Here is a 16,435-nt window from a genome sequence, read left to right on the forward strand (position 1 = left end):
CAGCAGCGCAGGGAGAAGCTGTGGGTGGAAGCAGCAGGTGGTGGCAGGAGAGGGTCCTTCTGGTTTCACGAGGGTGCTGTGTGGCTCAGATCTCCTCACAGCTCCTCATCCCCCCCCAGGACATTTCTGAGGGCACTTTTCAAGGGCAAGGCAGGGATCACTACAAAGGTAAGGGGCTCTCCTGAGTCTGTGTTCTCAGTTTCTTACTGTTGGGGATTTGGGGGGAGAAAAGGCAAAGGAGCTCTCGTGCTTGAACAAGTCACTCAGCCTGCTGAGCTGTAAGTGAGAGTCCCCAGTAGGTCTGACAGCAGCCTCCGAAAGTGCCTCCAGCCACTCCTCTGCCTACGGACAGCACCAGCATCACCTTTGCTGGACCCAGCAGTGTTGGTCTGACCTGCCCTTTTCCACCTGCAAACAGGATCATGCATCCAGCCAGTGACCTGCAAGCAGTGTCTGTAGGGCCAAGGTGAGTGCACAGCGGTTGGGATGGGCTCTGTGAGCACTCACAGGGAAAAGACAAGGGGCAGGGAAACACCTCCCAGAAGAAAACTCTCCAGGCAGCAGGGATATGATCTGGGAATGAGAGGAAACTAAAACCAGGAATGTTGTGGGAGGGAGAATTCAGAAAACTCCCAATCCTCCCCTCCCATGCAGAGCCCTTCCTCTCAGCCAGCCCCCTTGCCTCCCCTCCCACCCACCAAAGCCTCTGCCCTCAGGGCTCCGGGGGTCCAAGCCATGAAGCAGCTCCTCTGCAGCCAGAGCTCCAGCAGAGCCGTGCTGCAGCTCTCCAGCCCCGTGCCCAGGGCCCTCTGCAGAGCACAGGGGCTGAGAGCAGCTGCCCGGCCATGTTGGGGTCTGGGAGGTGGCGTGCCCAGCTGGGGCAGGGGGACGCTGCCCTGAGTGCGCGGCTGCCTCTGCCCTGGCCTCTCTCAGCTGGACCCTCCCTGCATTTTACCTTCTCTCTCTTATTTGCATTGTCCTCTTGTTCTTGCTGTCAGTCTCTGTGGGGATGGGAGCTTCATCTGCAGAGTCACACACTGACCTTGGGTGTGCTCCCATGCAGGGGTGTCCATGGGAACGAGTGTCCCAGCTGTCCTGTCACCTCCTAGGGTCTGGTCCATGCAGTCCATGGAGCCAGAGTAGGAGCTGACTCTTCCTTTTTGAGGTGCCGTCTCTAGGGCACTTGGCTGTCTCCTTGAGGTGTCCTTGCCCGCTTTGAGCTGCCCTCCAGGATGCAAACCTGTCGAGTAGAACCTCTGTTATATCTGAATGCCATGTGGAGAACGGAAAGGTCTCACAAGCGTGGAAATACTGTTGAGTTGGTGAAATGAGGCAAGAGTGTCCTTGGATAGAAGTGGGGTGCTGGGACCTTGAGAAAGGGTGGGACATTGAGTGGTGTGCACTGGATCCCTCTGCTCTCAGCAGGGTCGAGTTGCTTTTCAGGGTAACATGGGATTGTGATCCTTCTGCACCTGAGAAAGGTGCAAGCCCAGGGCAGCTGGGCACAAGGCGGAGGGACAGATCAGCTCCCCTCCCTCTGCACTAAGCACAGGCAATCCTCCTGCCTCACAGGGCTCTGCCATTCCCTTCCAGTGCAGCAGGAGTGCTGAGGGTTTCTGGCATCCAAGAAAATTGCCAGGGGAAATGGGAGAGCTGTAACACCCCCCCCAATCTCTCCCACTGCCTTCTGCCCTCCTGGTTCCTTGGCATGGGGAGTGCAGGTGCTGACCAGCCCTTTTGCATTAGGAGTGGTTTCTGCTGACAAAGTCGAAGCCCAGGACTGGTCTCTGCCCCCTCTGTTCCCGTGAACCCCCTGCTGCAGAGCAGGGCTGACTCCTTGGCTGCCAGCAGGCACAGGTCCTGCTCCTGATGAGACACCAACGAGAGCTGCAGCCACAGAGCTGAAGGAAGAGCTTCTAGAAAAGTGTCTGTGTGTGTGTGTAGATGGGAGAGGGGGTATGGGAACTGGCTTTCATGTTTTGGAAAGTCTCCCCTAACTTGTTTCCCTCCTAGAACAGTCCCCCACACCTGAGAGCAGCAAATGTCCAACGGCAGCTCCATCACCCAGTTCCTCCTCATGGCATTTGCAGACACACGGGAGCCGCAGCTCTTGACCTTCGGGCTCTTCCTGGGCATCTACCTGGCTGCCCTCCTGGGCAACGGACTCATCATCACCGCCATAGCCTGTGACCCCCACCTCCACACCCCCATGTACTTCTTCCTCCTCAACCTCGCCCTCCTTGACCTGGGCTCCCTCTCCACCACTCTCCCCAAAGCCATGGCCAATGCCCTCTGGAACACCAGGGCCATCTCCTACACGGGGTGTGTTGCCCAGCTCTTTCTGTTTGCCTTCTTCCTTGGGGCAGAGTATTTTCTTCTCACAGTCATGGCCTATGACCGCTACGTTGCCATCTGCAAACCCCTGCACTATGGGACCCTCCTGGGCAGCAGAGCTTGTGTCCACATGGCAGCAGCTGCCTGGGGCACTGCTTTTCCCTATGCTGTGCTGCACACGGCCAATACATTTTCACTGCCCCTCTGCCAGGGCAATGCTGTGGACCAGTTCTTCTGTGAAATCCCCCAGATCCTCAAGCTCTCCTGCTCAGACACCTACCTCAGGGAGGCTGGGGTGGTTGTGGTCAGTGTCTGTTTAGGCTTTGTTTGTTTCGTGTTCATTGTGGTGTCCTATGTGCAGATCTTCAGGGCCGTGCTGAGGATCCCCTCGGAGCAGGGACGCCACAAAGCCTTTTCCACCTGCCTCCCTCACCTGGCCGTGGTCTCCCTGTTTGTCAGCACTGGCATGTTTGCTCACCTGAAGCCCCCCTCCATCTCCTCCCCGTTCCTGGATCTGTTGCTTGCAGTGCTTTACTCGGTGGTGCCTCCAGCAGTGAACCCCCTCATCTACAGCATGAGGAACCAGGAGCTCAGGGATGCTGTGTTGAAAATCATGACTGGCTGTTATTTGAAAGCAGGAAACTGCCCATCTTCCTCTGCATAGCAGTTGTCATGTACCTCTGTAGAGGCCCAACCTCTCATCTGTATTTTCTGGTGTTGATGGTGGTGTTTTACCAGTCATGATGTTGTACCCCCCTTCTAATTCACTGTCTGCTTTTCTTTCCAGACAGAGAGGATGTGTAGAGGAGGAGCTGTGCTCCTTGTGTGTTTAAACAAAACACACAACCAAGATGTCCTGCGGAGACATTTTTCCTGAGATCCTTGCTCTGTTTTGGAGCTGCTGGGAGAATTCCTGTGTGCAGAGGTGGAGGGGAAGAGAGTTCCCAGCATGGCTGCACTGCCAGGAGCACTTGGTCTTCCAGAGCTCTTCTCTTTCCACTTCCACTCTCTCCCTCTGAGCCCTTGGGTTGTTGTAAGGCCCGATTGCTCTGGCAGCTTGATCACAGTCCTCCTACGTGGTAGTCCTGTGACCGCAGGCAGGGACAGGCAATGGGCACTTCTCTGACAGAGCTGCCCTCCGTAAGAGCGCTTCCATCAGGAAAGGGGATCTCCTCAGGGCACTGCCTGAAAGCTTAGGTCTTCCTCCAAAGTTGCTCTCAAGAACATGCCCAAGAAACTGTCCCACAGATGACAACGCCGGTGAACAGAGGAAGAGTGTGAGTGTGCAGGGTGTGGGGAAACCAGCAGTGTCCTCGCACAGCCGGGCCTCCTGGGAGAGACCTGAAGGACCAGCAGAGCAGGGTCTTGTCTGTGCCTGGGCTCACTGGACACCCTGGGGAAGCTGCCTGTGCTGGTTTGGGCTGGGATAGGGTTAATTGTCCTCATCATAGCTGGTAGGGAGCTGTGTTTTGGATTTGTGCTGGAGCAGTGTTGATAACACAGGGATGATCTCTTTAATGCTGAGCAGTGCTTGCACAGAGTCAAGACCTTTTCTGCTCCTAACCCCACCCCACCAGCGAGTAGGCTGAGGATGCACAAGGGGTTGGGAGGGGAAAGAGCCGGGACAGCTGACCCCACCTGACCAAAGGGATATTCCATACCATGGGATGTCATGCTCAGCAATAAAACCCGGGGGAAGAAGAAGGAAGAGGGGGACATTCGGAATGATGCCGTTTGTCTTCCCAAGTAACCATCATGCACGATGGAGCCCTGCTTTCCTGGGGATGGCTGAGCACCTGCCTGCTGGTGGGAAGCAGGGCCTGAATTCCTTCTTTTGCTTGGCTCGGGTGCGCTGCTTTTGCTTTACCTATTAAACCACTTTTATCTCAACCCACGAGTTTTCCTACTTTTACCCTTCCGATTCCCTCCCCCATCCCGCTGCAGGGGTAGCGAGGGAGGGAGCAGCTGTGTGGTGCTTAGTTGCCGGCCTGGGTTAAACCTCGTGCCCTGGTGCAATCGTCATGGAGGAGCCCCATCACAACCACCATTTCCAGCACTGCCCTCTCACCCCAGCTCAGAGAGGTTCTTGTCCCGGCACAGAGGAACACTGAATGACCAGGTCAGACGTCCATGTTCTCATTGTTCAGATGAGATGTAAGAATGCACATCACATCCACGAGGTGAGATGAGCCTGAAGGAGCACAAACGCCATCAGCTGTTCCTGGGGATGCCATGAAGGGCAGAGGGACAGGCAGTGTCTCAGGGTCACTTCACATTGATGGTAACGTCCCCTGGGAAACCACTGGAATGCAGCACTGGGGTGGGCTTCCTTGAACCCAAACGTCCCTGCATCCATTTCTCTTGCCGTGGGACATCTCAGATGAGTGCAGGGCAACGTGACACACTGCAGGGTTGAGGTGCCTGCCAGCCTCTGGGAATGGCAGCAGGAGGCCAGAGAGGCACGACAACTCCTGCCCTGCACTGCCTGTGTGTGTGCGAGGGAAGGACTCGTGTCTCTGAGCAGCCCTGTGGGTAAGATGAGTGCACGAGACCAGCTCAGATGTGCTGAGGGAGCTGGCAGATGCTACTGCTAAGCTACTCTCCATCATCTTCGGCAGGTCACGGCAAACAGGAGAGGAGCCTGAGGACTGGAGGAAAGCCAATGTCACTGCAGTCTTCAAAAAGGGCAAGAAGGAGGATGTGGGGAACTACAGAGCAGTCAGCCTCCCCTCCATCCTTGGAAAGGTGATGGAACAGTTGATTCTGGGTGTCACCTCTAAACAGGGGGAGGAAAAGAGGATTGTCAGGAGTAGTCAGCATGGATTCACCAAGGGGAAATCGTGCCTGACCCACCTGAGAGCCTTCTGTGACAGCATGACTGGCTGGGTGGATGAGGGGAAAGCAGAGGATGTTGGTGACCTTGACTTCAGCAAGGCTTTTGTCACTGTCTCCCACCACATCCTCACAGGGAAGCTTAGGAAGTGTGGGCTAGACGAGTGGAGAGTGAGGTGGATGGACAACTGGCTGAAGGACAGAGCTCAGAGGGGTGTGCTCAGTGGTGCTGAGTCCAGCTGGAGGCCTGTGACTGGTGGTGTTCCCCAGGGGTCAGTACTGGGTCCCATCCTATGTATCATATTCATAAGTAACCTGGATGAAGGGACAGAGCACACCCTCAGCCAGTTTGGTGATGATACTAAACTGGGAGGAGGGGCTGACATGCCAGAAGACTGTGCTGCCATCCAGCAAGACCTGGACAGGCTGGAGAGCTGGGAAGCGGGGGAACCTCATGAGGTTCAACAAGGGCAAGTGTAGGGTCCTGCACCTGGGGAGGAATATCCCCCTGCACCAGTCCAGGCTGGGGGTGGACCCACTGGAGAGCAGCTCTGCAGAGAAGGACCTGGAAGCTCTGGTAGACAACAAGTGGACCATGAGCCAGCGATGTGTGCTTGTGGCCAAGAAGGCCAGAGGTATCGTGGGGTGTATCACAAAGAGTGTGGCAAGGAGTTCGAGGGAGGTTATTCTCCTGCTCTACACTGCCCTGGTGAAGCCACATCTGGAGTACTGTGTCCAGTTCTGGACCCTCCAGTTCAAGAGGGACAGGGAACTGCGGGAGAAAGTCCAATGGATGTTACTAAGATGATGAGAGGGCCAGAGCATTTCCCCTATATGGAAAGGCTGACAGACCTGGGGCTCTTTAGCCTGGAGAAGACTGAGAACGGACCTTACCATCACTTATGAATGTCTAAAGGGTGGGTGTCAAGGGGACGGGGCCAGGCTCTTTTCAGAGGTGCTCAGTGACAGGACAAGGGGCAACGGGCACAAACTGGAGCACAGGAAGTTCCACCTCACCATGAGGAAAAACTTCTCTACAGTAAAATGACAGAGCATTGGAACAGGGAATCTCCTTCCCTGGAGATATTCAAACCTCCCTGGACATGATCCTCCACGACCTGCTTTCGGCAAATCAGCTTTAACGGGGGGGTTGGAGTACATGATCCCTTCCAACCCCCACTGTTCTCTCATTCTGTGATTTTTTTCTGCAGTAGCTGATAGATCAGCCCTTGACTCCTGGCTGGGATACGTGATTTTAGGCTCACCTCTGCCAGTGTCTCTGACAGGCCAGCAAAAGCACATTGATGGTGAGAATCCCCTTCCCTAAGAACCTGGTAGAGCCCTTCAGGAAGAGGGCATGGATAGGGGTTGTCACAGCTCTTCTGCTGTGGAGGGCAGCTTTGGTTGAAGTGTGGGTGAAGGTAGTAGGGTACAAAAACCATGAGGGAGGTGAGCAAGAGAAAGTGTAGCAGTGCTGAGTAGAGAGGAAGGATCACTTCCACCAACCTTCTGGCAGTGCTCTTCCTACTGCTGCCCAGGATGCTCTTGGCCACCTTTGCTGCCAAGGTGCAAAGCCAGGAGAGGACAAGGCTTTGGGGAGCCCTCACAGCCTTCCCAGATCTTCTTGGATATCAGCAAGAAAATGCAGTGAGGCTCTACTCTGTTGTGCATGATGGGAGGATGAGGGCCAATGGGCATCACCTGAAAGAAGGGAGGAAATACTCTGTTCACCAAGACAGTGAAGCACCGCAGCAGATCTCCCAGAGAGCTGGTGTTGTCTCTGTCCTTGAAGCTTTTCAAGCCCCAAATGAATGAAGCCCTGAGCGACCTGCTCTGACCCCAGAGGTGACCCTGCTGTGAGCAGCAGGTTGGCCTAGAGACCTCCTGAGGTCCCTTCCAGCAGGAATGATTCTCTATTTCCATCCAACACAGATCTTGCCTTCCTGATGGAGGGAAATCATGCAGGTGCCTGCTGACCATTGACCTCAAACAGAAAGTTTGGTCAGATGACCTGTGGCTTTCTTGTCCCACTCCAGGCATTGTTGCAGAGATGCAGGGCTGCCTGGCAGGTACCCCCAAACAGCCCTCATCAGCTCCACGACATCACCTTTTCTTTTCGTTTTCCCTCACTTCCTGGTCACAATTTCTTCCCTTTGACCATCCTTGTACCCTCCCATGCAAACAGCCCATCTCTGTTCACCCTTCCCTCCCTGCTCCTACTCTGCCTTGCTTTGGAGCTTCCTTTGATGTTTCAGGGCTGAACACCATGGGAATGTGTCCCTTGGTCAGCACTATCACTGAACAAGTGCCTCCTGTTATGATCTGTAGTGCCCTGCAATTCCTCATGCTGTTGTCTTGTCAGAGGCACCACAGGTCAGGGTGAGCCATCTGCGGGTGCAGATGAAGAGCTGGTCCAATGGTGCTTCCCTGCTGGGGGACCTTGGAAATCTCTGGGATTTGGCACTAGAAACCCCAGGAAGCTTTGTGAGGAGAAGTGGTGAGTCCTTTATGGGGGCAGAGTGAAACCATAGCTGAGGGCAGGCTGGGAGCTGAGCAGCTCAGGAGTGACCCTGAGGAGAAGGGCCTGGGCACTACGAGGGATGCCAGAGGAGCCGGTGGTACACGCTCACCGTGTGGAAGGCCAGCTGCAGATGGGGCTGCAGAGACGGGTCTGCATTAGGGTGTGCGTGGCCACCCAGACAAGGGACCTCTCATCCCCCTCGACTCAGCACTGGTGTGGCCACATGTGGATGACCAGAGTCTGGCTTTGGAGCTCCGTTGTCTGGGGGAATGGGGAGGAAACGAAGGACTGCCGAGGAGATCTGCCAGGCTGGAGTTTGGAGCCTGTGCAGGAAGGATGAAGGTTCTGGGCTTCTTTAGCCTGCTGAAGTGGAGGCTCAGGGCACAAGAGCAGCGTGCACCTGCTTGAAGGGTGGTTTCAGAGCTGATGGAGATTTTCTTGGTAGTGGGAAGAGAAGGAAAGCTCCACAAAGTGAAGCTTGGAAGGTTCAGACTGGAGGTGAACGCAAAAGAGATGTCACTGCAAGGGTAGCCTTGTGGTGCAAGAGGTCACCGAGAGGGGGTCTGGATCAGCCTATGGCTTTGTGTTTCATGGAATGGCCAGCGAGAGTGGAGAGACATGAGGGAAGGTGTAGAAATGGTGGGGTGAGAGCTGGGTGGGAAAGCAAGCAGGGTGTCAACAGCCTGAAGGGAAAGAGGTGCAAGTTTGGGGTAGGGTAGGACAGCCTGCAGGAGAGATGGCCAAGGGCTGTAGCAAGGCTGAAAGGTCCAAGAGGCCTGAGGTCTTGGTCCTCTTGGCTAGAGCAGTTGCCTCTGCCAGCGAGGCTGGTGAGATGGAACTTGGAGGGTGTCAGGATGGGCCTTGGCAGGGCCTGAGGGTCAGGGCTTGGCCTTTCTGCTTCCTAAAGCAAAGCAAAGGGTTTTCTCAGCATTCCAGCCCCCTGCACAGGGCCTTGGCCTGCCTGCAAGCATGGCCTCCAGTGATCTGCTCTAAGGAGGCCCTGGGGAGGCTTTGTCAGTAAGGGCCCTCAGGGGGGCCAGTCAGGGCTTCAAGGGACTTCGGGGCTTTGCTTCTGACTTTGACTTCTGGGGAGGTTTCTTCAGGCTTCTGTCAGTACCTGACAGTCATGGAATGAGCCCCAAATGCCCTAACGAGCTGTTTGCCTTGTTGTCATTTTCTTCAAGTCTTCAAAACTTGCATAGCTAACTGGAGCTGTTTCAGAGTTTAGTTCAGGAGGAAGTTTTCAAAGTGCATCTAATAACTTTAATTTTTATTTTAAGTGTTATCCCTTCTGCCTTTTCTTTCAGAGAAGGGTTTAGAGCAGTATTCTTCAAGTGCTAATGCTCCAGAGGGTCTCCTGAAGAGGTCTGAATTGGTCGGAAAAGCAGTTTTTTGAGGTCTGACACTGTCTGGGCAACCTTGCTCCTCACTTCCCCAACCCCACCGTTTTCCTCATTGTCCCCTGGAACCTGCATCACTTTTTGTGACATCAGCCTTCTCCACTGCATTCTGCAGCTGGATGTTACAGCTCCATTGCATCACCTCCTGCCTGCTCTCCTGACAGACCTGGCTGCACACGGGCACAGAAGAACTTTCCTGATGTGTAGAGAACAGTGAGGCATGATGAAGTTTCATGAACAATAAAACACACTCTGCAAGCACATGCTCTGTCCGAGCTGTCTCTAATGAGCTTGAAATTCCTACAAGCGATAATCTGAGGAGAAATATCTACAGTAAGTGGATACAAGATAATTAGAAACAAAGACAATGAAAGCGTTGGCTAAGGACACAATCAGACTGTTGAAAGACAGGTAAGATTTTACTGCCTGAAGCTCAAAACAGCAACCTAGGTGAGAGGCATCTGAATGAGCAAAGATTAAGGGGAGGAGGAAACCAGAGAGTAATGATCTTTGTCAGTCTGCATCTGAAAAGATGACTTCAGAAATGGTCATTGGATCCTGAACAGGTGCAAATATCTGAAAGATTAAAGAAATTAGATCCACCATAGAACAGGAAGAACAGTGTTAGTGAACTCACAGGGGAAGATGGATATTTCTTTGGAATATCCCTTTGGAAAGGTCATGGGAATGGCAGAGGTCTCTTCTGAGAGAGGACAAACATCCATCTTTGAAAGAGGCCAAAAGTGCATCCCAGGGAACCCCAGACTGTACAAGCTCACGCTGGGGAGGAGTGTGACATCACTGAGAGTCCTCATGGGTGACAGTTCTGAGCACCTGCGAGAGAGTGACTGTCAACATGGACTCTCCAAGGGTCACTCGTGCCTCACCAACCTGACAGCCTACACTTGTGCACGAGGAGATAAAAAGTGGCTGCCATTTGCCTCAGCTTCAGCCCAACCCTTGTCGTGGTCTCCCTCAATATTCTTCTACCCAAGTCAGGCCATTCCAGTTGGGACGGGTAGAGAAACATTAGGTTAAAACTGCATTAGGGAAAGCGTTGCTGGCAGGTGGAGGGAGGTGACCCTTCCCCTCCACTCAGCACTGGTGATGCCACACCTGGAGTGCTGTGTCCAGTGCTGGGCTGCCCAGGGCGAGGAAGTTGCTGATCTACTAAAGCACGTCCAGCAAAGGGCCACAGAGCTGGTTTAAGGGACTGGAGCAGCTTTCATAGGTGTTAAGGCTGAGAGTTGTGGGACTGTTCAGTCTGGAGAAGGAAGCGTGGAGGGATTTTATTAATGTATAGGAATACCTGATGGGAGGGCATGAAGACCAGGGAGTCAAACTTTTCTTGGTAGTTCCCAGTGACAAGGGGGTGATGGACACAGATATATAGACACAAAATTCTGTCTGAAACAGGTAAATGCTTTTTGACTGGAAGGGTGGTCAACAACTGGAACAGAGTGCCCCAGTGGATTGGTGGAGTCTCCATCAACCGACCTCGACCAGGTCTTCAGCAACCTGCTCCAGCTGGCCCTGCCTCAGCTGGGGTTTGGACTAAATGATTTCAGTGTCTTTAGATGACCATTGAATGTCCCTTCCAACCAAATCTATGAATGAATCTATGATTCTAAAAGCTCGTTTTGGTGAGGAGTGTGCCATCAATTAGAGTCCTCCTGGGTGATGTTCCTGGGCCCCTAAAAGAGAAGAATGTGTCCAAATGCAGGCAGTGTGGACTTAGCAAGGATACATACTGGGACGTACGTGGGGAACACACAGACCTTTTCTGGGTCCTGTTCAATTTAATACCTGTATCCATGACCCAGAGTTGTCACCGTGTTTAACAAGAACAAATGTCAGATTCGACTCCTGGGATGAAAGAACACCAGTCACAAGTGTAGACTGGGAGAGGACTGGCTGGAGAGCAGCCCTGTAGAACGGGATCTGGGGGTGCTGGTTGACAGCAGGCTCAACAGGAGTCACCAAGGTTCCCCATCAGCCAAGAGGGCAAACTAGAAGCTGGGGTGCATCAAACAGAGTAGAACCAGCCAGCCCAAAGAGGGGATTATCCCACTCTGTTCGGCGTTGGTGTGGCCTCACCTTGAGCACTGTGTGCACTTCTGGGTCCCACAATTTTCAAGGATGTTAAGATACTTAAGGTGCTCAGAGGAGGGCAACAAAGCTGGTGGCAGGGCTGGAAGGCATGTCCTATGAGGAACGGTTAAGGAGAGTGGGTTTGTGTAACTTGGAAATAAAGAGGCTGCGGAGTGACCTCATTGCTCTCGACAGCTTCCTGAGATGGGGACATGGAGAGGGAGGTGCTGAGCTCTCCTCCCTGATAGCCTGTGACAGGGCATGTGGGAATGGTTCCAAGCTGCACCAGGAGAGGTTTAGACTGGACATTAGGAAGCATTTCTTTACCAAGAGGGTGGTCAAACCCTTCAACGGGCTTCCTAGAGAGGTGGTTGACACCCCAAGCCTGTCAGTGTTTAAGAGGCATTGGGACAATGCCCTTAAGGACATGATTTATCTTTTGGTGAGAAGTGGTCAGGCAGCTGGACTGGATGATGATTGTAGGCCCCTTCCAACTGAACCATTCTATTCTATAGACAAACCTGTACAGGATGGATCCCTCCAGCGCCTGGGCTCTGACACTCAGTCTCCTCAGTATGAGCCCCTGAGGCTACAATCCCATTCTAGGTGCTGGTACAGACCACCTCAGTCTCACACACACACCCACACGCAAACTCTGACGTCCAGTTACTCCGGTCTCTCGGTTGCTGGCACAAACGACACAAGGGCTGTCTGACCCCCTGGTCCTGCTCCAGTTGCTGCACTCACACCCCTCTGCTCATAGATTCACACAGAGGAGAGACTCACTCACCCAGGAAAGAGTTAGAAATAAAGATTCATGAGAAGACAGAACAGGTTACACTGGTCGAGGGCCTCCCCTAAACTTCCCATAATAAGTCCTGTGCAATCCAAAAATGCTCCTGTCCTGCATCCCAAAAGGTGTCCTCCACCTCCAGGCAACAGACCCCTTAGCCCAAGTGGTGATCCAGAAAGCTGCTCTCAGTGACTTCTCTTGATGGGTATCACACCTGGAAACGGGGCTGATGGCTCTCCCAGGGCAGCCCTGGAAGGAGCTGGGACAACTTGTTCATGCCTCAGGAGCCTGTAATTTGGGTTCTCACCTGTCACTGTGCCTCTGTGCTCTTCTTAGTTTGCAGAGAAGGGCTCTTGATGAGCTGGTGGCTCTCCTGGGATGGGTCTGGGAGAGCTGAGGCAGGGTATTAGCTGAGCTACTCCTTCTGCCATTGGTAGTGCTTTCTTCGACTGTACAGATGAGCTTCGTATCACTTAGCCTGACACAATCCCAGAAGAACATCAGCCTCCTGAGGCATCTGTGTTTGGAGGTCACATACATTCGCAATGGTATCATTTAAGAGGTGACAGCAGGTCACTGGAATCGCTGTCCAGAAAGGCATCATGATGAGGGGAAAAGCTGTACTGTTGCACTGGCAATGGCTTTGTTCAGGGCCAGCATCACAGCCTTGTTTCTAAGGCTGTAGACGAATGGATTTAAGAATGGGTACAGGACGGTGTTCAGCAAAGCTACGATTCTGTTTGTCTCCAAGGAAACATCTTCTGAAGGACACACGTAGAGAGCAATGCAGCTCCCATATACAATGGCCAAGGTGGTGAGATGGGAAGAACATGTAGTAAAAGCTTTTTTCCTCCCAGAGGCTGCTGGAAGGTGTAGAATACAGAGAAGGATGCCCATGTAAAATGCCAGAGTTAAACATAAGGAACCCAGTACGACAAATGGCAATAAAAAAGAGTCTAGTTTCCAAAACAGGCTGGTGTCAGAGCAGGACAATTTGAACAAGGGGGAGTTGTCACAAAAAAAATGGTGGATCTTGTTGGAGCCACAGAAAGTCAGCGCGTAGAGGAGGACCAGACGGTAACTCACGAGTGTGATGCCTGTGACCCAAGCAGCAACAACCAGGCGGATGCAGAGCTGAGGCTTCATGATGGCAGCGTAACACAAAGGCTGGCAGATGGCAACATAGCGGTCAAAGGACATGACAACCAGAAGAGCCAACTCTGTGCAGCCCAGGGCAAAATAGAAATAGGATTGGGCAAAGCAGCTGCTTAGGGAGATTCTTCTCCTCCCAGAAGCCAGGATCACAACGAGTTTGATGCTTGTGGAGGATGTAAACCAGATCTCCAGGAAGGACAGGTTGCTGATGAAAAAGTACATGGGGGTTTGCAGGCGGTGATCCATACACACCAGGAAAATGATGGTCACATTCCCCATCACTGTTGTCAGGTAGACGAGCAGAAGGACCAGAGAGAGAAATAGCTGTAGTCTTTGATCAAGCCCTGAGAAACCCTCTAGGATGAACTCAGTAACTGCAGTTTTGTTTTCTGCTCCCATGTTCAATTTCAGTTCATCCTGGTGAGACAGGAACCTGGCAAAAACCAACTGTGATAATTTCACCGTCTGGCTGAAAAGTTCTGCCCTTCCTTCTCTGCTGCTTTCCTTTCTTGCAGTCTTGCTATATGACACAGACAGAGACAGTCCTTCAAGCATTTCTCCCACCTCAATTTTTCTGTTTCACATTTTAGTGGCAGTTCTCACAGAATTTGTTCTCCCTTATCTACCCTTTCCAAACACTCACAAAGGATTTCTTTCTCCAGAACACATTTTAAAGAGGCTGTTAGCTATTTCACCCCATTCCTGGGTAATCCCAAATTCATTCACTCAGACCTGTTGCAAACCTCTGTCACACCTATGTGCCAAACTCTCCTCTTCTATTGCACAAACATTAAACAATCAAAACAAATGAAAACAAATCAAATCTGTATGGTGAAAGCTGTTCTTTCTACTTTTCAATACTTGCCTTTTTGGGCTAGGAATCGCCGACAATATGTTGATTTCAAAATAAATAATATCAAGTATATTTCTGTAATCCTCCGTTTTCTTCCATAGCTTCTTCCACTCTGTTTCTTCAGGAAAGGGCAGGGGGGTGACGGGGGAATAAGGACCAAGTCTAACTTGTCTTCCTTAGTACTCTAAATAGTGACTGAAATTTTCAGTGGTTCCACACAGTCTCATCTGACATCCGCCTGCACTCAAAGGCAGTTGTTTCCAAACAGCTGCTCATTGCTGTTACCCTCAAATGTCCTGACCGAAACACAGAGCAAGGGTGTCTGGAAGAGATTTGTAAGCTTTGTTTTGCATTCCAGTTATAGGCTGGGAGGACCCAGCCTCTAGTGTTTTCTCTTGTCTCCATTGAGTATAGAGGGAGCCTCTGGGAAACAAGTTCTCACAGGCACCTGCAGCACAGTCGGTGACACTCACTGTTCAAGTCTCAAATCTCGGATATATCCAGTTATTATTTTTTAAAATCAAAATACGAATCTAACAGAAGGAAGCACAAGAAAGGTGTACATAATAACAACCAATGTTTTTCCCTTAATCTATACCATTGTTTTTAGACATAGATAGGAGCAGAGCAGATGACTCCAGACACAGGATGATTCACAACACAAGGGGAGGAGAGCGAGGGGAGGAGCTGGTGGGTTTGAAGCAGTGAAACAAAAGTTCTCCACAGGCTGTGCTGTCCCCCCAGGGTCTGTCCCAGGGCAGAATGGGTAGCATTACACAAGGAGTAAAGTTGGAATTTTAGCATAGGGTGGTGCTCCACATTGGCACGACATTTCAGCTTGGGGTCAGGCTTGTCTTACATCCCAAATGCCCGGCTTGTTCTTTGCCTCTAGTCTGGCACAGGGGAAGCTCTGCACTGGGTTCGCCTGGAAAACTTTCTGAGGTTGAACCACCGGCTGCATTTGAGCAAAAGCTCAAGCTCAGTCACCTCCAGCAATTTGAGCGTGGTGAATCGGTGAATCAGAGGTGGTCATCCCAGTTTCCATTTTCTGGGTCAGCTCAAACACTCAAAGGCTGGCGTATTCTTACTCCATTGGGTGACACCTAAATTATCTAAAATTATTCTTCTCCTGAAGGTACCTCCTTAGGGGAACCTGCAAATTTGCAGACAGATTCTGTTCAGGCCCAGCATCATCAAACACGCAGCCAGCCTATGCGATAGGGAGTGAAGAAATAGAGGATATGAAGGCGAAGGATACCCAGGTGAAGAAGGCCTTATTGTGGCTTTGCACAGAGGTTATCCTCAGGATGGTGCCTATCATGGAGGCATAAACCACAGCAGTCCCTGTGAAGGAGCTCAGCAGCACAGCGGAGGAGAGAGCAACGCTCCTGGTTCATAGTAGCTGGTGCCCGTGCAGGCTCCTCTCAGCAAAGGGATGATGCCCCAGAAGAAGCAGTCTCTGCACTGGGCACAGAGGGTCTGGTGGCACACAAGATGGTGAGGCTGAGCATGGGCAGAGGAGCCATTCCCCAGCAGGTGAACACGAGCACGGAGCACAAGCGGGACCTGGCAAAGACAAGAGCAACGCGAGGACTTGCAAATGGCCCTGCAGCCATCGAAACACGTCACAACACCTCAGTTAAACTCAGCCGTGCCCAGGGAGACAGAGAATGTCTGCGGCTCGTGAACAGCCACAGAGATCTCTTAGTCTGCAACACAGGACGGACAAACATGTCAGGGGGAAGGACCAAAGTGAACCAAATCCATGGGTTGATGCTGCAGGGGATGCAAGGCCCCCTCATGACCTTCACCCCAGATGAGCCTGAGAGGGGAATGGGATGGGACCCGCTGTCTTCCCAGCTGTGTATGTGCTGCTGCTGGTGTGGTGGCTTTAAAGGAGAGAAAGGATGGAAAGAGGTAACAGGATTGAGGCAGCTCCTGCCCTGAGCCTTGAACAAGAGCAAAGGAAGAGAACAGGGAAGTAAACGGGTGCAGACCCTTAGACACGAGAAGAACACAAACCTGCAGGACAGCAGCCAACGGGGCTAGCGGTAGTGGCGCACGGACAATGCCTGTACACCAATCATAGCTTACTTAGTGGCACGTATACTAGTAGAGAAACATATATAATGATGCTGTAGCAAACAATAAAGGTCTTCGATTCATCCTCGATCGGAGTCCGTGCCCTCAATCTCCACAAATGGCGCCCGAACAGGGACTTGAATCGCGGCAGTGAGCAACCGGTGGAGAGCCCAGCAGAACGAATAAAGCAGTGGATTGAGAGCTGCCGTCCGGACAAGTAATCACCTAGGAATAAAGGTGAGCGGCTGGGAATGTAACTTAAGGAGTAGCTGATCCAGTGGCAACCCTGTTGAACTCCCCAGGCTGCTGAAAGGAAGAAGGATCGCGGAGTCACATTAATCTTCTCTGCAGGACAGGGGTGAGCAACGGGGCAG

The 16,435-nt window shown here is 52.3% G+C and overlaps 1 protein-coding gene and 1 pseudogene across 1 annotated transcript; one reads left to right on the forward strand and one right to left on the reverse strand.

The window, feature by feature from the left end:
- The first annotated feature begins 422 nt into the window (after window positions 1-422).
- On the forward strand, window positions 423-2,998 carry LOC147413018 (olfactory receptor 14A16-like; annotated as a pseudogene).
- Window positions 2,999-12,571: 9,573 nt separating this feature from the next.
- On the reverse strand, window positions 12,572-15,300 carry LOC147413019 (olfactory receptor 6X1-like). The gene is made up of 3 exons (XM_086480885.1): window positions 15,238-15,300; window positions 15,119-15,189; window positions 12,572-13,559 (listed from the first exon to the last, which is right to left on the reverse strand). The coding sequence occupies exons 1-3, from the start codon at window positions 15,298-15,300 to the stop codon at window positions 12,572-12,574; spliced, it is 1,122 nt and encodes a 373-aa protein (XP_086337011.1).
- Window positions 15,301-16,435: the final 1,135 nt, after the last annotated feature.

Source organism: Leptosomus discolor, unplaced genomic scaffold (genome assembly GCF_034619465.1).
Source record: "Leptosomus discolor isolate bLepDis1 unplaced genomic scaffold, bLepDis1.hap2 HAP2_SCAFFOLD_35, whole genome shotgun sequence".
Taxonomy (NCBI): Eukaryota; Metazoa; Chordata; class Aves; order Leptosomiformes; family Leptosomidae; genus Leptosomus; species Leptosomus discolor.